A 23,798-nucleotide genomic window follows, 5' to 3' on the forward strand; every position below is an offset into this window, starting at 1 on the left:
CATATTCCTTTTAAACTTGAAAAAAATGTAATAAATATTAACAGAATTTTTCTGAGTATCAAAAAATACAAAAGCAAAAATTAACCAATTTCATAAAAGGAGATATATAGACATTCTAGTAACTTGTGAGAAATGGATATGGTATATATATATATATATATATATATATATATATATATACACATACATATATATGTGCATGTATTTGAATGTATATATACATATATATACATATACATATATACATATGCACACATATACATGTATGCATGTGTGTGCACACACAACTTTCTAATTTCCCAGACTTGGAAATATCTAAGTGTACGAGCTTTGAAATATGTCCAGATAATATTTGTGTAACTGCCTTATGCAGCAAATATTTGACATCTATATTGAATAGAGAGTTGTAATAGGCAAAGGCCATAATGGTTTTAAATATAGACTCCTTCACAAAGTCTTATTAAGGGATATTGTGTTAGATTGTAGAAATTATTGCTTAAGAAAATAGTGAGCAACAATAGATGAAAACATCTATATGTGGATAGATAGCTAGATAGGTATATACATACATACATACGTGTATATATATATATATATATATATATATATATATATATATATATATATATATATATATATATATATATATATAGAGAGAGAGAAGAGAGAGAGAGAGAGAGAGAGAGAGAGAGAGAGAAGTAGATAGAGAAGTAGATAGCCTGGTAATATACCCGACTATTTCTGATCATCCTAATAATCTTTAAGGAAGAAAAAAGGGAAAAAATTAAAAAGAAATTATATTGCAAACTCTTCTGTCCATCAATGATAGTAGTTACCACATTTGAACTCACAGTCCCTTACATGCTACATGACAGGGCAAGTATAGCTGGAATAGGCTCTACCAGTGAAGGTCCATGCTGGAAGCAACACAAGTTTGAAGGTGGTTAGGGGTCAGTATTGAAGGTATGTAGAAGAAGAGAAAATATTTTTGGGGAAATTACTTGTGAAGAAAATAACAAACCCAATTATTTCCCAAAAAAGACAGTTGAGAAAGTAACAATGACTTCCAATGCATACAAAATCTTTATGAAAATACTCTATGTTTTTGAAAATAATCTATTTAGTGTATCCTTAATAAAGATCTTAGGAGGAGCAAACAAATGATAATCTATGCCATCATATAATTGTCCAAAATATGTAGAGAATCTAAAATTTCACTGTTTTTATATTTGTTTACTATAGAAAAGCATATACTTTGATAAGTTAATAAGAGTTTCCAATATTTATATGGTGCTTTAAGATATGCAAAGTACTTTACATGTGTTATTTCACTTGATTCCCACAACCATATGAAGGTTCTTTTATTATACCTTCTTTTATTATATCTATTTTTCAGAGGAGGCCACTGAAATCAAGAGAGGCTAGGTCTTGCCCAGGGTCACATAACTAAGTAAGTGTCTAAAGAAGAATTTTAACTCAGGGCTTCCTAACTCTGAGTCCAGCACTCTGTTGTTTATATTACCTAGCTATCATCAAAGTAAAATATTACTTTAAAGGTTCTTCTTCAATCAGTTATCTCACATACACATTCCACCATAATATAAAGTTAGTTTAAAGATTTAACAACTAAGATTTCTGTGTTTAATGACCCTCTGTTTATTAATATTGAGTGAGACATAAAGTATAGAGACTTGTTTGCAGAAGGTGTTTGAAACCCCCATGGAGAATATCTTATATGAATCCAAACTGAAGACCTCAGAAATTGTGAGGTCCTTTGGGAGCCCTATTTGCAGACAAAATTCTACCTATTGTAGCAACTCCTGACCAAGAGAAATGATGACCCAGAGTTCAACCTAATTATCCAAATTTGAAAAATTAAGTGGATGAAGAACACCTATTGTTTAGGGTATGATATTTAGTTAGATACACAATTCAGAGGGCTAGTTCCTTCATTTTAATACAAGCAAACAGATGAGTGTTTTGGGCTGAATTGAGCATGACAAAGGAATTGGACTGTTGTCTATGGGAAACTTCAATATTTTTAATGACCCCCAGCTTCTACCTAAAGCAAAATCCTATTAAACACATGTATGCAACCATCAATTATCTTCTTGTAATTCTGGGAGCCATGGAGGTTTGCAAAGTCTGAAGAATGAAAACTTTGGTCAGGTGTGGTGGTGTATACCTATAATTCCTGCTACTCAGGAGTCTGACATTGGTAGATCTCTTGAATTTAGGAGTTCTGAGTTATAATGGGCTAAGCTGTCCAAGTGTCTGCTTTATTAGGTGTGGTGAGGCCTAGGGACTATCAGATTGATTAAGGAAACATGAAACAATTCAGGTCAGCAGCTGTGTAGAAGCTGTTGGTCAGAATGGGACAGAAACCATTAGTAGCCCCTGAAATTCCAGCTTGGTTAAGATAGAAAGACTTTAAAATTTAAGATGATTAAAGTTTGATTTATACAAAATGCAACAGAGATCCTTATGTGTGAATATGTTGTAAAATATTGCTGATAAAAAGTATCACAGCAGAAATAATATAAAAGGTATCATCAGAGAGGGGGAAAGGAGCAAGGCCTGTCACATGGCAAGAATGAAGACTGATGAACAGTCTATATGCTTCATTGATGTCTATATTGTGTCAAAAATTAAAAGAAGGCCTCCAGTATGTTGGGGGACTATTTAGCTCTGCACATGGTCTCAAAATGACGTAAGATGAGAAGATGGTGGTGACTTGTGAGCTGCATTGTTGGAGGGAGTCTTTACATCAATGAGGTTATAAATTTATAAGAGAAATATTCCAAATATAGCACCACAGTGCTCTGCACATAATGCTTATTAAATTGTCTATCTGTTTATCTGAGTAGTGACTGATTTTTGGTAATGCTGTTTTAGTAAAATTAAATGATTAGAGAATGGACAATGAAAAATATGGACAACCTTAGGATAGCTTCTCTGGAAAATGCACATATACTATACTGCTCTAGTGGCATGTCTGGGGGCAAAGATGGGGGGTAATTGATGTATACACTGGAGAAAAGAGTTAAAAGATTCCAATTTTGAATTTTGTTGATTCACATTTTGTGGAAAATCTTAGTGAATGAATAGTGAAACAAAAAATGAGCTGATAGTAGCTTACCTATGAGTTGCCAATATTATGTGAATATGGCTTAAACTCAATGATCACTAATTTTTCTTTAATATGAGGTCAGTAATTCACAAAAGTCCTGCTGTAATGCTTCCTTACATGGGGGTGACATGACATGGGATTCTTAAAGCTAACCTCACAGAGCCTAAGCTCCTATAGACTTTTGCTAAGAATCACCTAGTTTTGTTTTTTTAATCCATTTACACACATTGTCAGATGGTCCTTTAAATGTGGGATTTTTATGTAATGACTAATGAATGGACAAACTATTAGGGTTATATTTCTATCTATATCCTTACTGTGAATAAAACAAGATGACAGAAAGAAATTACAATTCTTTAAGTGGAAGCAAAACTCATGAGTTTTCCTTGCAGATGCAAACAAAGAAATGTGTGGAGTTGATTTCGTCATGTTCTCTGAAACATCACTGTGTACAATTCATGGTTCTCAGCTTTCATTGCTCAAAATATATAGTGTATATAAAAATCTATTGCAAAGAATGAAATAAAGAAATTCTATGAACATATTGACAAGATTATGAATCCAAAGTCATCATGTACCTTGAGCGCCCAGTGACTTCAGTATATATATGGGAGCATAGAAACACATATTAGAAAATATTCAGGAGCACAAAATGTAAAAGACCAAAGACATTTTGATGCCTTTAATCCTCATGCGCATCATGAGCATTTTATGCATAAAGAAGGATGTCAGTAGGCATTATAATGGCAAACACTGAACAATATCCCCAAATATGAATTGTCACTTTTTTAAGAAATTAAATGACTAGTCAGGAAGATGAGTCATTTCAAAATTAGCCATCTGTATGCAGTCAGATCAGGGAGCTGTTTGAACAACAAAGTCAAAGGCTAAAGATAAATGAAAAATTACATATCTAATGCAACCTCCTTTAGCAAACTGTTAATGTTGAAAAATGGGAAACCAATAAAAGTAAAGACATTTATTCTATTATGTTTTCTTAGGAAAGTCTATACCACTTTATTGCACATTATGTAATAACCATTATCTTAGAAAAAAATCAAAATCATAGAGTTCTTAAACCAGAATGGAACAACTTATTGTAGATATAAGTGTGATATAGAAATTATTAATGTATTTATATATATATATATATATGTATAAAATGATACAAAACATATCATCTACAACAGATATGACTAGAAGAAGATCAGTCATATAGGGAGAGTAAGGGATACCAGCACAAGTGTTGTGTTAGTATCTACTCCATGCTAAAAACAGAAGAAAGCTTTGGTAGCTTCTTTATAGTGTATTCATGGAAAGATATAGTTAAGCATCAAATAATGAAAAGGGATATTTTGGTCACAAATTAAGACTGAACCCCATCAGGGAAATCACAGTTGCTTTGTTGTTTTGGAGTATATGGAAATCAATAGAAATAAAACATGTGATATCGCTCATCAATGAATAAAATGGCAGCTTGTGGCAGTGCTGTGCTTCTGGGTCTCTGCTGGGTAGGTGATATATTTCTTGCCTGAAAATTTTCAGGAGACAAAAAGGACAGAGGATAGTAATTGATTGAAGTGATGTTAAATGATAATTTTTATAGTTACATGAAACTGCATTTTATTCTGTACTTCAAATTAAATAGTTGTTTCCATTCTAAACTTAGAATGGGGTCATTTTTATTAATCATCTTGAGGCAGTGAAGTAGAGAAATGGATATAGCACTGGGCTGGAGTCAGGAAGATCCTGAGTTCAAATTTGTACTGAAAGACTTATTAGCTTGTGACCTGCAGCAAGTCACTTAACCTATTTGCCTCAGTTTTATTTTCTCTAAAAGTAAGACAATAATAGTATTATTGTTGTTATGGAGATGAGATAATACTTGTAAAGCTGTTTGTAAACCTTAAGGTGACATATAAATGGTAGCTATTATTATTATTATTATTATTATTATTATTATTATTATTATTATGTTAGTAGTAAGTATTAACAATAATTATCATGGCTTCACACAAAAGCATTAAACATGAACAACCTGAAAAATTGTTATGAGACCATTGTTCAATAGTACTTAATTCCTTCACTATCAGATTAATTATGGAAGCCCAGAATGATTGAAGAAGAGTCCATCTAAGGCACCTTCATCCTGATCCATCTGTGTGCTTTAAAAACTCCTAAACCTTAAATCATTTTCATCAACTAAATATCTATTTTCTTAAACATCCTTAGTAAAAGATTTCTCTGGGTAATTACCTGATAAAAATCCCATCTTCAGCTTTATCTGTGTAGACAAAGTATGAGAGTGCAGAACTGAGTAGGTATACAGTAAATCATGCTTTTTGATTTACTAAATGTATCCCATTATTACAAGATCACAGATTCATGAGTTAATAAAGCTTCAGTATCACTAGCTTAGAACTGCTTTTTTTTTTCAAGTGAGGGAGCTTACCCAAATAGGTTAAGTCACTTGCATATGTCACCTGGGATATTTTAGAAACAGAAACACCTCCCACATCACCCTAGTATATTCAGATAATGGAGACAGAACGATTATGCCCCAAATGATTGCTTTCATTTTCAAAACATTTAAGTACACTGCAGAAAATACTCTGCTAACAACTTTTGTGCCTGCTGTTCCAAAAAAACTTCCAGTAAGCTATTTTTCTTTCAACTAAACACCATTGATGCTAGCTATAGACATTGTTTATTTTGTACAATTTATGATCCTTCTCTTCTCTTTCCAGACTGCTTCAAGCAAGTCTTTACTAGAACAGCCCTAAAGTCATTAAAGAATTTCTTCCCCTTAAACTCACAATCAAACACTTGGCGTCTAGTCAGTGCAATATGTATATTACCAATAAGAACTGTGCAATTTCATATCCCTCATACATAGTTGCATGACTAACAGTCCCAAGAAACTAACAGAAAATGTTTTCTAGCAGCATCATGAGTTTCTTGTATGCGTTCTTCTTCTTTAGTGTTCAAAGAAAGTAAAGAAAAAGAAAGATCATATCATAGCATGAAGACAAAATTTTCAAATAGCAAATTGTTCTAATTGCTAAGCTCTTCCTATCAGCATAAACAATATTTATGTAGGGAAAATAGATACATATATGTAACAAGCATATCTCCAGTGCAGGAGGATTGGATGGTATTATTTTTACTGATGATAATCATGCATTCATCTACAAACAAAATTATTTTTTTAAGGTACATGTGGGGCTGTTATAGATGAAAGGGATTTGAAAAGACTTCTTCCACTCTAGGAAGAGGTGAGATGAGATATATGTACTTAACACAGTGACTTTTTTTTTTTAAATAGAAGCTACTTACAATATTAAATAATTATTCATTTGTTAACATACCTCCTAGGTTTTTTAGTTTCTTTATTTTATTTTATGTATTTTATTCTTTATTTAAATGCATATAGTATTTTGTCAGAAGTTTTTTTTTAATCTATTGACATAATCACGCAATTTTAATTGGGATAAATGTAGTCTATTATGTTTATTATTTTCCTAACGTTGAACCCATTAGATTGTGAGTGCCTTAAGGGCAGGAATTGTCTTTTTTTTTTTTGGCTAGGCAATTGGGATTAAGTGATTTGCCCAGGGTCACACACCTAGCTAGTAATTGTCTGAAGCTAGATTTGAACTCGGGTCCTCCTGACTCCAGGGTTGGTGCTTTATCCACTGTGCCACCTACCTGTCCCCAGGAATTGTATTTTGCCTTTTTTGTAACCCCAGTCCTTAGCACAGTGTCTGGCACACAGCAGGTCCTTAATAAATGCTTATTGATTGATTAAACCAATCTTGTATTGCTGTTGTAAATCCAAACTCATAGTAAATAACCTTTTTGATAAGGCCTTTTTTAAAGGTACAGAAAAAAAAAGAAGTGAGGTCGGACAAAATAGAGCAATTTTGTTACTACCATTTAAATTTAACATATTTAACAACAAAGAAACTATATAATAGGATTTCACAGTATTTTAGCTAATCCTTTTTTCCTAGTTCTTTGTGTATTGAAATGTGTTTATTGAAGATCATGTTAGGTTTAAAACATATACATCTAAAATATGTTACTTTTTACAAAATATATTTTTAGATGCCAGTGTGAATCGATATCATGTACAGTGGTTTGCAGAATCATGTGCCCATAATGAAACAAGTGGACCTGAGAAAGCAACTGGTTTGGCCCATGTAAGTTGAAATTTCCTAAAAGTTATAGTTTTCCAAAAGTTGGAGTCGGCATCTCAGGAGGTAATAAACTTCCCATCTCATTTAAAGTTCTTTAAATAGAAGATGGGTAGCAACTTGTTCCCAGATGTTGTGCCTGAACTGTAGTTACAAAGGGGAAAGTGAAGGAGCAAGAATTTACTAAGTAGGTCTTGTGTTCTATGTATCTGCTTTACAAGTATCTCATTTGACCTTCACAATGACCCTTGGGAGGCAGATGCTATTACTATCCCCATTGTATAGGTGAGGAAACTGAGACAGAGGTTAAGTGACTTGCCCAGGATTACACAGCTAATAAATGTTTGAGGATAGATTTGAACTCAGATCTTCCTGTTTTCAGATCCAGCACTCTAGCCACTGAACCATCTAGTTCTCTTATGAGTTGGATTAAAATAGAAAGAGTACTAGACTTGTCAGAAGACTTGAATTCAAGTCTCAGCTCAATTTGGATTAGACATTTGACTGGGCAACCATAATCAGAGATCTAGAATTAGAGTCACCTCAAAGACCATCTAGGCTGACAGCTTTATTTTATAGATGATAAAACCTAGTTCCAGTGAGATTAAGTGATTTGCCCGAGATCATTTGTATAGTGTTAGAGGCAGGATTTGAATCTAGGTACTCTGGCTTGAAAGAGTCATTCTTCTCCACTATACCATGCTAGACTCATTTAAATTATGTAGATTAAGTAAAATGAGGGGATTTAGGAAGAACATTTTTTAAAAATTCCTTTTATCTACCCTTCTCTAATAGTGCATGATTTTATGACTTTTGTCAACTTCTTAAGATTCTATGTTTTTAAATAGAAACATCTTTTTGGTCTTCTATCTTTCAGGAATATTTGCCATTTAAATATTGAATAGATCTTTTTGGAAATTAGTCATATCAAAGACAATTTTTATGATGCATAGAAGCTAGCATAATAAATAGCCTATTATGAATGCTTGAATTAATATAAAATTGGACAAAGGAAAAAATATCTGTGTCTAATTTTCTAAAGGTCTTAATTATCTGACTTTACTTCACTGACTTGGCAAGTTTTACACCGCTAGTTAGCATCTGAGGTTGGATTTGAACTCTTCCTTATTCCAGGCTCAAAGCTCTATCCATATACCACCTTTCTGCATCAGGGTAGTATAAAGAGAGGTGACCATAACAAGTGCAGTGCTGGATTCTTATCAAGATATAATATTGCACAGCTAAGCACTGGATAAAAATAATGAATTGAAGAATTGAAGAGTCATAATCCTCCTTCTTTATCATCTCTTAAAAGTAATTTAGTTTTGAATCTTATTTTTCTTTTGTTTTCTCTTTTTCTAGGCCCTTGCCATGTATCTTTTGTAGCTATATTAAAGGCTGTTTGATCTTACACAGTTTCATTTTCAATAGTTTTTAAAAAAACAACCCTTATTTCCCCCCTAAATTCTCACTAGTTTTCCAATGATAAATTCCTCAATAAGTCCTGTCTCTGGGAGTTTCAGGGGCCTAAAGAAGTACATTATTAGCAGTCTGTATTTTACTTTATAGTTTCCTTTAGTTGCTGCTATTGCTGGGTTTTTGTTTTTCTGATTGCTTTCTGGTTCCATGTAATTTCTCACATCTTTGGGCCAATGAGATAACAATAAATTCTCAGCTGTAAAGAATAATAATTACTAGAATAATAAAAATAAAAACAATACTGATGCTAACAACAATAATAATGTCTTATCTTTATATAGCCCTTTAAGGGTGGGAAAGCATTTTACATATGTTATCTTATTTGATCCTTATAATAGCCCTCCAACATGGCAGCTATTACTATGCCCACTTTTTTGGTACAGAAACTGAAACAGAGAAGTTATGTGACTTACCCCGGGTCACACAACTATTAAGAGTTTGAGGTAGGATTTGAACCTCAGGTTCCTGAAAAAAAATTGTCTCAGAAGAATATTGTTTATATAACCCTAAATTTTATTGATTTCCATAAAAAATAGAGATGTATTCCTTAAAAGAAAAGTTGATTCCAAGAGATAACAAACAAATTTGGGTTGTTTCTGTTCATTTTTTCCTTATCTCTTTTTCTTGCTATATGAGTTAGGTACCAAAAGCCTTGAACCATTCTCAGATAAAGGAGGATCACAGAAATTTATCTACGAAGCAAATTCTTCTTTTTAATTGACCACTGCCCCTCACCCCATCATTAATCCCCATCTCCAATAAAAGTAAACTCAAGGCGCTCCAGCTACACTTTTTTTTGACCTTAGACGTGTTCTTTCATTTCTGTCTCACTGCCTAGCTGTAGCCATGTTTCTCTCTGAAATTTAGCAGGTACCTCTATCTTTTTAGCAGAGAAATCCCTAGACATATTTTATGCTGCATGCCAATTCCAATGAGATTTAATAGATGATGAATAAAATAAACACTATGTTGCATTAACAATACTTATTAGAGACTCAAAAATAATACCTGGGACAGGTCTTCCATGTATTGATGTGATTCTAAAGATCCACACTATAGGATAGCAGCCAAATATCTGACCCCTTAGCAAGTTAATCTGGATCTGGGGTAAATTGTTTGAGATAATAGTGTGGCTAGAAGCTGTAAGGGCAACAATGATTGTTATTAGGCCTTCTTGGGATTTGCATATGCTCTAAGAAAATCTGCTACATGTGGCTAAAGGCAATCTTTCAGATCAGGTTAAATCAGTTTTCTTAATGTAAAAATAAATTAGATTAGCATTTACAACTTTGCACTACCACCCCCATTGCCACCAAGTTCAAGAGTTTGTTCCAAGTGTTAGAAGTTGGCAGCTTTGATGCAGAATGACTAAAGTGTTGTTTAGTATTAAAGGACATGTCCTGCAGCAATGATAATGTTTCATGATTGTAATTAATCATAACGACAGTTTCCCCTTTGTAGTTTTTATAAAAGCCATATTGAGTCAGCTAAACATATAGTGAAAAAACCTTTTTTTTGGAGGGAGGGGTAAAATGATTTTATCTCCTGGCAATTTTGTTTTATCCTCAGTGAATTTATTTGCAGCATATGTGGTTTCTCTTGCTTTAGGAAAATTATATAATTCTTCAAGATCTGGCCTTTTCATGCAAATATAAAGTGACTGTCCAGCCAGCAAGACCCAAGGGTCGTTTGAAGGAAGAAAGTATTTTCTTTACCACCCCACCTTGCTCTGCTCTGAAAGGGAAACACCACAAACATAATAGCTGTCCTGGTGAAGGAGGTAAGTCAAGATCTAATGAAGAACCAAGTACACTTTGGAGTATGAAAAACATGTTGGGAAAATATTTTCAGAATGTATTTCACCAGACTGAAAGTTTAAAGTAGCCATTCTCTTAATGTCATATTGTAACCTAATGGTCCATTTTGGAGTTCTGTTATGAAGTCTTGCTAGTGAAGTACTTGAAAAACAAATATCCTTTTTGCCTTCTTTTTCCCTGACTTCTTGTAAAAAGTGAAAGTTCACAAGTCTGGGACTATACATATAGCATCAGACTTTTTTCTTTGATTTTTTTTCCTCTTCATCCACTTTTTGATATTATTCATTATAAGGGATGGTTCTTTGAATTTGGAGAGGGGAAGAGGAAACAAAAGGGATCACCAAAAGTCTTTTTCTCAAAAAAGAAAAGAATGTTTTTGCTTGCAAATAGCATTTCACTAATACAGAGAGATATCATTATATACTGTTAGGAAAAAGAAGCCCAGAACAAAGCACATTTTAAGAAAATTGCTCAGATTTTTTTTTTCACTTGCCATCTTAGTGAATCAGATGTGGTTTGACTAAGCCTGAACTTTAGTTCCTAAAAGCCTACATTAGAAAATCTAGAAGAAGGCAATAAGATCTGATTCACAAATTCATAAAAAGGACCTACTTACATTGCTACTCACATAGTTGTAACACCATATTCTGTTCTTAATGCTGTTACAGGTCCAGTTCTTTCCAAAGTATTAGCCAAGCCCGAGAATCTGTCAGCGTCTTTCGTTGTTCAAGAAGTCAATATCACAGGACACTTTTCCTGGAAGATGTCCAAGGCCAATCTCTATCAGCCTATGACAGGATTTCAAGTCACTTGGGCAGAAGTTACTACAGAGAGTAGACAAAATAGCTTACCCAACAGCATCATTTCCCAATCTCAGATATTGCCAGCAGTAAGTGTTGTAGAAAGAGGCACCTGCTTCTGCCATAAATATTCATTGCTGAATTCAGAATTCAAATTTATGCACTATTGTACTCTGTGATACCTTGAAATTCTCTGCCCCACCCCCAATCTTTGAATGTGGTTTGTAAGCTCCAACACCCTTCAGATTCTGCTTGTAAAGTATAAAGTAGTAAAGTATTCAGATGAAGGCTGACCACACCTGGCCCCAGATGTTCCCTAGACTGCCTTCAGCTAGCAATGAATTTGTGGCTGCTCAGTTCATTTTAAATAAGAGAAGAAATGAAGATAGCCATTTCTTTGATAGCTTTGCAGTGAGGTTATCTTGCCCATGCTATATGCAATGTCTGTATTTGACCTCTGTACTGTCTCCTATAAGTAAGCATTACCCTTTGAAATAACATACTAAATAACAATTAACTCAGAAGTGATTACTACTTGACTTTATCCCTGAAATATGACTGAATTAAGAAATAGGCTATATAAAGAGTTGGACTCACTTCTAAGCCACTTACTCTTTGGGGAATTGAGTGGAGAAAGGAATAAGATTCTGCTTTTGCTCTCTTCAAAATTTACTTAGAATATTTAGTAGGAAGGGAAGGGGAAAGGAAGGGAAAAGGAAGGGAAAGGAGAAGGAGAAGGGGAAAGAGAAGGTAGGTGAGAGAGAAGGAGGAAGGAGGGGGGAGAAAGACAGAGACAGTTAGATACACCAAAACAAAGAAGGGAGGGAGGGAGGGAGAGAGGGAGAGAGAGAGAGAGAAAGAGAGAGAGTAGAGTGAAGCCCTAAAAGGAAAACTTCATGACATTAGAAAATAGTCTGTTTTCAAAGATATTCATGTCTGTAATGAATCTAGGCAGGTTTTGGAAGAATTCTTCTCTGTAAAGAAATAAGCATTTAAGGTCATAGACACTGACATATATTGTGCTTTAAGGAAAATCATTGGCTATTTAACTAAAATTGGAATTATCATGAATTCATATCAAAAGATGTACAGTTGAGAACTTAAAACCATGGGAAAGTCTTATGCTAAAGCCAACAAAAAAATCTGAAATCCCACAAGTGAACCCTGAGAATTGGCATCTTTGCAGATTTGCTCTTTGCCAAATGTCTGATGCTGCCAAGAATTTAGCTAGGTGCTAAGAAACTATACAGTGGAGAATTCAAGCAAATTAGCAGAAACATTCTTTTTTTTTTTTTTACAAATTTAAATGTAGTTTCAAAATTTTAAGTGAATATGTATTACTGTAAGCAAACGGCCTCATAAAAGGAACAAAATATCTGCAGAGAAAGCTTTAATCGCGTACTAAATCCAATTATTCATTTTCATCTCATTTAACTTGTTAGGACCATTATGTGCTGACTGTACCCAATTTGAGACCATCCACACTCTACAGATTGGAAGTGCAAGTGCTTACTACTGGAGGGGAAGGGCCAGCTACAATAAAATCATTCAGGACACCTGATCTGCTGCCATCTTCAACTCACAGTGAGTATGGAGGCTTTTTTTTTTTAAATCCTGTTGAGCTGACTAGGAACACAGGTTATGTTAATGAAAATCCTCTTTAAAATAAGCAAATTATGGAAGCTTCATATGAAACATGTACTTTTCCTTACTTAAAACTCTCCCTAAGAGGGGAGTTGAATGATCTTGATATTGATTTGACTATTTTCATCCATTGTAATTCTACAGGGGTGTTGTGTATGTAGCAAAATAGGCTCTTTATCCTTTTTCCCTTCCCTCCTTCCCTCCTTCCCTCCTTCCTTCCTTCCTTCCTTCCTTCCTTCCTTCCTTCCTTCCTTCCTTCCTTCCTTCCTTCCTTCCTTCCTTCCTTCCTTCCTTCCTTCCTTCCTTCCTTCCTTCCTTCCTTCTTTCCTTCCTCCCTCCCTTCCTCCCTCTGTTCTTCCTTTTCTCCTTCCTTCTCTTCCTCCTTCCTTTCTTCCTTCTTTTCTTCCTCCCTTCCTTTTTATTTTATCTTATGCTTTCATGGTATATACATTGTTAGAGTTAGGAATAGAAGAGGGACAGAGAGACACTAGGAATCAAATGTTTCTTATGGAAAAATCACAACTATTCAATCTGATCAACAGATATTTATCAATTGCTTACTATATAAAGTTATAATATACTTCTTTTAATTTCTTAGGACTCCATCTTAAACAACATCATCCACATCACTATAAGCCTTCTCCAGAGAAATACTAAAATGAAATGATTTTTGAAGCGTGAAAGAGTATTGAACTTCAGAATATTTGCAGGACAATTGGTACTTTCCCATCCTTAAATTGCCTAGTTGAAGTTACAATCACATATAATTCATTGATAACTCTGCATAGATGTTTTCCCCAATACATGTGCCTGCAGTGCTGCATGCCACAAGCATTATGACAGTAGTGTCTATATTCTGCCAACCGAGGATGTAAAGCACCTGTGTCACTATGAAGACTATGCCTATTGTAACTGAGATTTTGTTTCCTATACTTATACTAAATACAAAGGGTGCTACATGTGTTTTTGATGATCTTTGGGAAAGGATCTTTGGAGAAAAGTGATTTTTTACATATGACTGGCCAGCGTAGAACAGCTTTGGGTGATGATGATGTAAGTGAATGTGGAAGGAATAAATGCACTAAAAAAATAAGAGCAGTTATAGAGATCTTAGTCTGAAAATACATGAATAGTTATCAATTGAAGACATATTAGGTGGGGAAAATCAATGTTTAACTATTTTCCCCAAATAATATAACAAGTGCTATAGTTAGGCCACATCTATGTTATCAGTTAAAGACACCACTGGGGAATAATTTGTATGTACTTATAGTGAATAGGTACATGAGATGAGCATTTGTATGACATTGAGGTATCCTTACCATTCCCACTGACCTCCTAAAATACTTAATATTTAGAGTTATAGTCTGCCCTACTTGAACATCCCAGTTAATGTAGTTTAAAGTCTATTCTGTGGCCCACACCAAATCCAGATAAATTCATGTTAATCATGTATTATCTATTATTGTGATGCCAACTTATTTAGGTAGTAACCAAAATATCCAAGGAATTGATTGATTTAGCCCCAAGAATGTTCCCCATTCCTTCTTTAGGGAAATCAATTATTTTACTGTCTCCCAGTCAAGTAATCAAAGCTTTACTTATGTCTAGGAATTTAAACTCCCCAATTGTGTAATATTATTTCTTCTCTCATTCATTCTTTAGTTAAGGAGGAAAACTGCTATTTGCATCCATTTTCCTAAAATGTTCGTATAATTGAAGACTTATGTTACCTCATTCTTAAAATGAAGACAGTTCCAGTCCTAACTTTTTCTAATGCTTCATGCAGAAGCTTATATAGATGGATTTTTTTTTAAGCCAAGTACAATGCTTTCATTAACAGGAGAAAAATAGTTATACTGCATTTGACTCATCCTTATGAACTCTACAATTTTCTATTCTTTTGAATAAATAATTTTTCATTTGAATCAATAAAAATTTCCCTATTTCCAAATGGAAAAAGGTCAGTTAATGACATTATCAGGATATTGGATTGCTATGGTTATTAGAGAAATAGGACTCAAGGATTTTTTTTCAAGAGATACATACCAAATAGACACAAAATAAATACAAATATGTACACACATATACATGTGTGTATGTATGTATACACACATTCACACACATATGCATGCCATATTGGACTTAGTTCTTTACTGGGAAATGCTGGAGACAGATCATCCATCTGGGAAAAAAAACCACATAATCCCAGGAATCCTGCCAAAGACAATGAGAATTAATGAGAGCAACTTAATAATTAATTTCCCTCAAAGTTTTCTATTGTTTAAGAAGATAACTATAAATTTACTTTTTTTTTTAATGCACAGCTTTCATGTTGAAGTTTACTGGGGAAAATGTATTTTAAGATTTTAGGATGCACATTCTCATTCTTACCTCACATGCATAGTTATCAAATCTCATTTAATGATTTTCTTACAGGTACAAAAAATTGTGGGAACTGATATAGAACTTAGAATTCATGGAATTTATGTGCACACACACACAAATATAAGATTATTTATCTACCCATCTATCTATCTGTCTGTTTCTATTTACCCAGTTGTTCTATCTAGGTTTTATTTTTAAGACTCTTTACAAGATTATCAAACCCAGAGATTGATTTTTAAAACATTTTCCTTTTATTGTGAACAAATTGAAAACTCCTAATGAATAAACTCAGTATATCATGTACATAGCTTAAAATGCAAGGTCCAAATGAAAGTTTCTGTTGGTTTCACAGGCAGCTCTTAATTTAGATAAGCATGTATGTAAACCTTGGGAAATACACCAGATTTTAAAATTTAAACCATTTTGTTGAAGGAAACAAGAAACTCATGTTAAAACACATGGGGCATAAGCAAACATAATACAGCGATCTCCTTGGAAAACTATGCTAAATTCCAGCACTGATGCCAACAACCAGAATCAACAACAGCAAAAGTTTGAGAGAGGGGAAAGAAAATGAACACACACACACACACACACACACACACGTTGTTTGAAGCTCAAGTTTATCTTATTCCTTTTTTTGTCATAAAATCAGTGCAATCACTCTTTACAATCTGTTTTATTCATGAATGATTGAAATAAGGAGGTCAAAAGATACTAATGAGAATAGATGTGCATGTAAAACTGAATTATTTTTCTTTAGTTTGAGCTAGCCAAAATATAAAGTATTATTTTAGAACTGTAGGTAGAAGCTGAGATCCACAAAGTCAATACCATCAATTCCAGAGTAATAAGGAACTGCTTATATCAACATCTGTTTCTTTTTTTAATCTCCATAACACATCATTCTAGTTTGGGTGGTGGGTTTTTATGAAAAAAATATAGCCAATTATTGTCTAAAAGGCCAGTTGTTTTGCATTTTCTTCACTTTCAGTAAGTTCACATTGGCAAAGTACAATTCTAATTTCATTTTTGTAGAGTTGAAAACTGTTCTTTAAAAGGAAACAAATGTATTGTTTCTGTGCTTAATCATGAAATCTATCCAGCAGAAATTTATAAGACGTATTAAAATTGGGCAGATCTCACATTTAAAGACAACAATATTGTGTTCAATAATGATAGTCAGTGTTTATGGGACTGAAATAAATCTTTTAGCTACTCAAAAACAAGGCACTGAAAATAGAGAAAAGATAAATTATGTACTGTATACACTTTTCCCTGCTAGAATGTACATTCTTGGATTTATCCTAGACTATCTCACTAAGATTTTTTTTTCCATCTGAAAATTTTAACATTCTTTTTGCAAATGGTCTTGTGTTCTTTTGAAAGCACATGTTACAATTTTCATACTATTTATGGGAGAAGATCATTTTTATACTAGGTTATTTTGGAAATGTTTACGAATCAGAGTTCAAACTAGAACATATTGTTGCTTCTTATAAAGCTAAAGGAAAAAACACCAGGCCCTATCCTGACATCTTGATTGAGTAAGAGAGATTCTGCCCATATTAGGATTGTGGGAGAAGGCCTGGGCACCATAGTAAGATGCATAATTAACATAAGGGGACACTGGGAACATAGGAGACAGAAGGAAAGTACTATTTTAAAAATCAAACACTGAAATAGGCAACTATCTCATTGCTCATTTAGAACACTCACAGAAAAGTTGATTTCTGTCTTTTGTGTCTAAATAATGGAAGTGGAAATTTTATTTTTTCCTTCATGTTTGTAAAGGTCCATTGTGATATTGACTTATTTATTAATGCCCTTTCATTTTGTGACACGTAATCCTTCATTTTTGTTGATACTGAAAATCCAAAATAACTGTCATGTTATGAGATCTTATATTTTAGAATCAGGAAATGAGGCTCAAAAGCTGTTGCATGTAGTTTAAAATTTTATTTAAGAAATGTAAATGAATTACCTGAAGATGTCAAATATTATATATGGTTTTGCATGCCCAAACTCAGTGCTCAGTTATCGGCATGAACTGTAATGACCATCATATCTCTACTGAATATATTAGCAAGTTACACAATTTACAGAGTGATTAACAGAGGTTTATATGTAAAGTTATTTTTCTCCTTTACTTAATTATATTGTAGTGTGAAGATAACAGAACTGCTTATCTGTCACCCAAGTGGGCTGTAGAAATCATGTTCCCTGTAACAGTCATTTAAAGTCAATATTTATTTATGTATGTAATACAAAAAAGTTTGATTTTTGTGTATGTCTGTCCTGTTATTTACGGAGAAGAAATCTTGTAAAAATTTTTTTTTTGTAAAAAAAAAAACAAATGAAAGTAATTGTAAATAGTCTGATATTCTGTTACTCATTATTTTCATGTTAGAACTTGTACATATTGTTTAAGTAATAAACTATCTCTAAACCTGTAAAGGAAGCTGCATTTTTCCTTCCAAGGGAGCTGCATTTTATTTTTTACCTTGAGCAAATCAGAGACTCCTCTAACACAAATCAGATTCAAGTGGCATAAGTTTGCTCTATCAGTATGTCTGGAATTGAGGTCTGGTTAATGTTAAGAAGACAGCACTTCATTCTAATGAAAGTATTTCAGAGTTGACAATCAACACCCCACAAGCCTTTCATCACATTTAAAATCATTCATGATTCCTTTTTGTAAAGACTCTTCACTTATTTTCCTAGTATTGTCAGAAGTATCCTCACTAATCCTATATAGCTTCAACTTTTAAAAACCATTAGTAAATGCTTCTATATCATAGTTCCATGCATTAAGTTGGAGGATTACCTACAAATATTATTAATAAAGCATAATAAACACAGTACCTTTTATCATGTCAAGTCGCAACAATATTCTCCCATACAATTCCTAATTACCTTGTGCCATATAATGATTTAGTGATTAAATGACAAGGATATTTGTATTTTTAATACTGTTCACACATGTATATAGGGATACAATAGTCTTCCCATCCATTTCTTTTTCATCTGCAAAACTCACAATTGCTATGTTCAGGTTCTATGACAATCATGTATCTCATGACTCTTCCCATGACTCAGTTTATCTGAGTATCTTTATATATATATATGTATATGTGTGTGTGTGTGCATGTGTTTATATATATATGTATATATATATATATGTGTACACACACACACATACACATATAAAACTAATAAAGGGTTCTTGGTGCTGTGGATTCTGAGGATTTCACAAATTTTGATGGGAAAATGTTTTTATTCTCACTCATCTCTAATGGAAATTAGTAGCTTTTTTCAATAAGCAACAAGGCATTGTGTGTATTTTCTTTTTCCTCCTTGGGCTAGGCAATGGGGTTAAATGACTTGCCCAGAATCACACAGCTAATAAGTGTCAAGTGTCTGAGGCCAGATTTGAACTCAAGTCTTCCTAACTCCATGGCCAATGCTCTATACACTGTGCCACCTAGCTGCCCTATAACAAAGCATTGTTCTGAGAAAGGGCTATACTATAGGCTTCACCAGACTGTCAAAGGGGTCTGTGACACACACACACACACACACAAAGATTAAAAACTTCTGTTGAATGTAACCCCTGAATTCCTAGGTCCTAGGAATTTGTACTTGAAACCATTTATTGACCTTTATAGATTCTTCATCTTTCATTCAACTGTTAAAACTAATCAACTTCCAGGTCAGACGACAAATATTCATTGTTCTAGACCTACCCTCACAAGCAAAATCAGTTTAAGGAGACATAGGTTTTTAGTATGGGTTCATCATTATTATCCATTCAATAATTGTATGCTGGACATCATGGAATTTCACAGAACCACTTCCAAATAATAAAGATAGTTGTCAACTTTACATAGCTGATAATGAGTATATAAACATAGCAATTATCTGTCCCTGACCTTCTTCCACTGGAACCTTTCTCAGGCACTGGCCTCACTCTTCCATATGAGCCATCCTGGTAAGTGTCCTCCCCACTTCTGTGCTCCCCCTCACTGAGGCCTTCTTTAAGTGAAGCCCTCTTCTTGCTATTAAAACTTTTTTCTATGTATTCCTCTGCCTCAGAAGCCTTGAAAAGCAAGCCCTCTGCTCACTCTTTCTTATTGCTAAGGCCTCTCCCTAATTCTTCTGTTGGAGCAACGCTGTCACCTAAATCACTAGCCAACCTCCCCTTTTTTCTACCCTAAATACTAACCCTTCTTGGAAGTCACAGATCTCAAGACTCAGAGGGAGTTTAGAGGTCAGTTATCAGTGTTCCAGTGCTGTTGTTAGCATTATCTCAGATACTTCATAGGTTAAATAACTATAACACAGTTACATAGTGCTTTAAGATTTCAAAACTCTTTCCAGCAACCCGGGGGAGTGAGATTTATGATTATTATATCCCCAATTTTATAGATAAGGAAACTAAGGCTTATAAAGGATAAGTGACTTCACCAGGGTCACAAAGCTAGTAAATGACAGAATCAGATTTTAAACTTTGGTCTTCTGACTCCAAATTCATTGCTCTTTCCTTTTATTTAGGGTTGGCTGGAAACCTACATTTATAAATTTCATTATAAAATTTATAAATTTAATTTTAATTTATGAATATGATTATAAATTTCTACCAGAAAAATCTTTCCTAGGTTCCAAAGAACTGATTACAAATAAACTTTTGCCATGTAACCTGTCTAGAAAGTGATCTCTGCTTGTACATGAATACAGAGAAGTCAGATGGGTTATTTTTAGTCATTAAAAAATACTTACTGAAGGTGCTAAGGAAAGAATGGCAGGGATTTTAAAGTAATACTCAGTGCCAGGCCTTGTTAGGAGCACAAAGATAAAAATGAAATGCTCCATGCCCTTGAGGTGCTTACATTTTACTGGAGTGGAGGGTGAGGAAATATGGCAAAATGTACAAATAAGTGCATGTGGAATATAATCTAAATACAAACTAATTCCAGTTTGGAATCACCATGGTTGTGTTTGGACATATGAGTATCTTCCTGTGTATTGAGGTATACATCACAGATTAAAGGGTATTGAAGGCATACTGAAGTGAGTCAGAATTTGGCAGAGGCTAAATAGGTGAGTCAGTTTTAGGCAGAAGTATGCTGGAACTAGCTTTAATCAGAATCATTTAAAATTTTCAGGGTGAACATTTACAACTCAGAAATCATCAACAAATCAATTAATTTATTTTTTTGTTGATTGTCTAGACTTCAAAAGCATTAATAAGGTCGATTAAACTTTAAAATGTATGCATTTATTCCCCCTTCTCCCACTAGAGACCAGTTGTTAAGCTTTTACCTGCACATTCCTAGGCTTAGGGAACATTAAAAGGCAAGTCTATAGATGGTAAAGAAATATTGAAGTAGAACTAAGAAAATATATGGTAAACAAGTAAAGGGAAGTGTGTGACCATGATGAGTGGAGAGAGAGATGATAGAACACATTGATGATCAATACAATCCAGGGGAAGAAGGACAGAGCCATGCCTGTTTAATGCTACACATGTGTTTTATTGTCTCAGTTGTGTCTGATTCTGTGACCTCATTTGGGGTTTTCTTGGCAAAGATACTGGAGTGGTTTGCCATTTCCTTCTTCACCTCATTATACAGATGAGGAAACTGAGGCAAACATAACTGACTTGTGCAGGGTCACATAACTAGCAAGTATCTGAGACAGGATTTGAACCCAGGAAGATGTCTTCCTGGTTCCAAGCAGCATGTTATCCACTGCAAAAAAACTGCAGTGATGAAGCGTTGGGGAATCTGAATGTGATAAGACTAGAACACACACAACACACACACACACACACACACACACACAGACTAGAATGTCTGAGTTGGGAACATGCTGCAGAAAATGACTTTATGAACAATGTTTTATTTTGTTTGAAAATAAAATAGGCTAGAAACTAAGAGACTAATGAAGGAAAGGCTACCATTCAGGACCAACTCTCTAAGACTCAATTGACTTTTCTATTTCTATTTTCCCATGTAAACTGAAGCTGATAGATTTCCCTTATTCCCTAGACTGGTAATGATGTAAGCATGATGACCAGATGACCATTTGCAAAGTACATACAATTTCTCAAAGATGGGTATTTTCTAGCAGTGTTATACATTTCTCCAAGGCTAAATGCAACTGGAAATAGGCTGATTTTCATGTTACCACACTTCAAGTGATAAACACAAAATGGATTTGAAGTGTTGTCTTGAAATTTGCTCTATGAATGTTCTTCACTAAGTGGCTGCAGATCTAACAAATCTGTCTAGAAAACAGTCATATCCCATGAAACTAAACCTATCAGTTGCTGGAATCTGTAAGGGGGAGAGAACATTCCATTAGAGAAAATGACTCAGATACATAATCCAGCCTAGAAGTGGACTTGATAAAACAGTGAAGCTCATTCTCCTTCAGAAATAGACTTGCCAAAACCAGAAATGAAAATCTAGCCCTAGATTTGACCTGATACAAAACAACTGAGTTTTGCAAAGTCAGGTGTAATTAATAGGATAGTCCAGGATTGCCAGAAACTGAAATAATCAAGGGTGGAATATGATGTAAGTACTTAGTGAAAGTACCAGCTTGAATCTGATATATTCAGATCATCTAAATTTGATAAGTCTGCAGAAAAAGTATTTGGGTTAGGATCAGAACTGAGATATACAATAATTGATTATTTCATCATACTCATCATCATCATTATCATAATTAGCAGCAGCAACAGCAGCAAGTATTTATCAGGTAAGTACTTATGTTCCAGGCACTGTGCTAATCACTGGAGCTACAACGCTACAAAGAAAAGCAAAACCCGGGTCTTTGACTTCAAGGAAACTCACATCCTAATGGGGAAGATAAAATGCAAACAACTATGTACATTTTCTCTTTCTCTCTCCCATCTCTCTCTCTCCTTCCCACATTCTGTCTCTCTCTTTCTTCTCTCTCTCTCTCTCTCTCTCTCTCTCTCTCTCTCATAAATATATGTATATATACATATTATATATGTATACACACTTACATGTACAGGCATAGTATAAGTCAGAGGGAAGCAGTAGTGTGCTGAATAGTGGGATACCTCAAGAACCAGTTGTTAAATTTTTTAGTGTGAACATGTACACCTCAAAGATCAGCAAACTACAAAAACTGATTATTTCATTGATTGTCTACACTTAAGAAACTCATGTGAAAATGTTAGTAATGCAGATTAAACTGAAAAGTTTGTCATTACTACATTTTTTCAGGAAAAAATATATTAATTGTTACACATTTACCAGCACCTCTTTGGAGGTAAGGTACTAACAGCTGCAAGCTGGGTAGCAGGGGAACCATGAAGTCTCCCATAGAAGGTGAGATTTGAGTTGTCTTGAAAAAAGCCAGGGAAACCAAAAGGTATATGTGAGGGGGAAAGCAGTCCAAGTTTGATGGACAGCCAGCGAAAAGGCTTTGAATTGGGTGATGGCGTCATATGTGAGGAACAATAAGAAGACCAGTGTGTTGCTAGGTTGTAAAGTACAATGAGACAAGTAAAATCTTAGAAGTCTGGAAAAGTAGGAAGAGGCTAAGTTGTAAAGGACTTTGTTGTGAAAAGCCAAACAGGGTTTTTATTTGATCCTGGGAGCCATTGAAGTGTGTGTGTGTGTGTGTTGTGTGTGTGTGTGTGTGTGTGTGTGTGTGTGTTGGTGGAGGGGAGGTTTGCAGACCACATGGTCAGACCTGTGCTTTAGGAAGATCAAACCATATGTATTTTTATCACTCCTTTATTCAATAAAATCCAATGGTTCCTTATATACTCTAGGATAAAATATAAAATCCTGTCTTTCCAGTTTCATTCTATATTATTTTGCTCCCACACTCTGCTATTCACGCAAACTGGCCTTGCCTCTATGGCACTCTATCTTCCATTTCTGTAATGTTACACTGGCTGTCTCCCATTCCCTCTGCTTAATAGAATCCCTCACTCTCTTTAAGATGCAGTTCAAAAATCTTCCTAATCAAGGTCTCATATCCAATGTGTGTGTGTGTGTGTGTGTGTGTGTGTGTGTGTATTGGAGTTAAATTTATAAAACTAAGAGCCATTCTACAATAAATAAATAATCAATGAATATGAACAGGTAGTAATCAAAGGAAAACATTCAAGCTAGCAACAAGTATAAGTGTATATATGTACTTATACTTGTTGACACACACACACACACACACACGTGTGTGTGTGTGTGTGTTTTCCCAAATCACTAATAAGCAGAGATATGCACATTAGAGAAACTCTGGGGTTTCACTCATACCTACCAGACTGCAAAGATAACAAAAGAGGAAAATGACTAAT

The 23,798-nt window shown here is 34.2% G+C and overlaps 1 protein-coding gene across 2 annotated transcripts in view; it reads left to right on the forward strand.

The window, feature by feature from the left end:
* Positions 1-17,058, forward strand: part of ANOS1 (anosmin 1) — a 236,766-nt gene extending 219,708 nt beyond the window's left edge. Inside the window, exons 10-14 of one of the 2 annotated variants that reach the window (XM_021006243.2) lie at positions 7,238-7,332; positions 10,414-10,585; positions 11,291-11,511; positions 12,865-13,006; positions 13,665-17,058. In XM_021006243.2, the coding sequence (XP_020861902.1) occupies positions 7,238-7,332; positions 10,414-10,585; positions 11,291-11,511; positions 12,865-13,006; positions 13,665-13,723 (689 nt within the window). In that variant the 3' untranslated portion in view covers positions 13,724-17,058. The remainder of the gene's footprint in view (positions 1-7,237; positions 7,333-10,413; positions 10,586-11,290; positions 11,512-12,864; positions 13,007-13,664) is intronic. The other variant, XM_021006244.2, reaches the window with a different exon arrangement.
* Positions 17,059-23,798: the final 6,740 nt, after the last annotated feature.

This window comes from Phascolarctos cinereus, unplaced genomic scaffold (assembly GCF_003287225.1).
Source record: "Phascolarctos cinereus isolate Bilbo 61053 unplaced genomic scaffold, phaCin_HiC Scaffold_726;HRSCAF=1367, whole genome shotgun sequence".
Taxonomy (NCBI): domain Eukaryota; kingdom Metazoa; phylum Chordata; class Mammalia; order Diprotodontia; family Phascolarctidae; genus Phascolarctos; species Phascolarctos cinereus.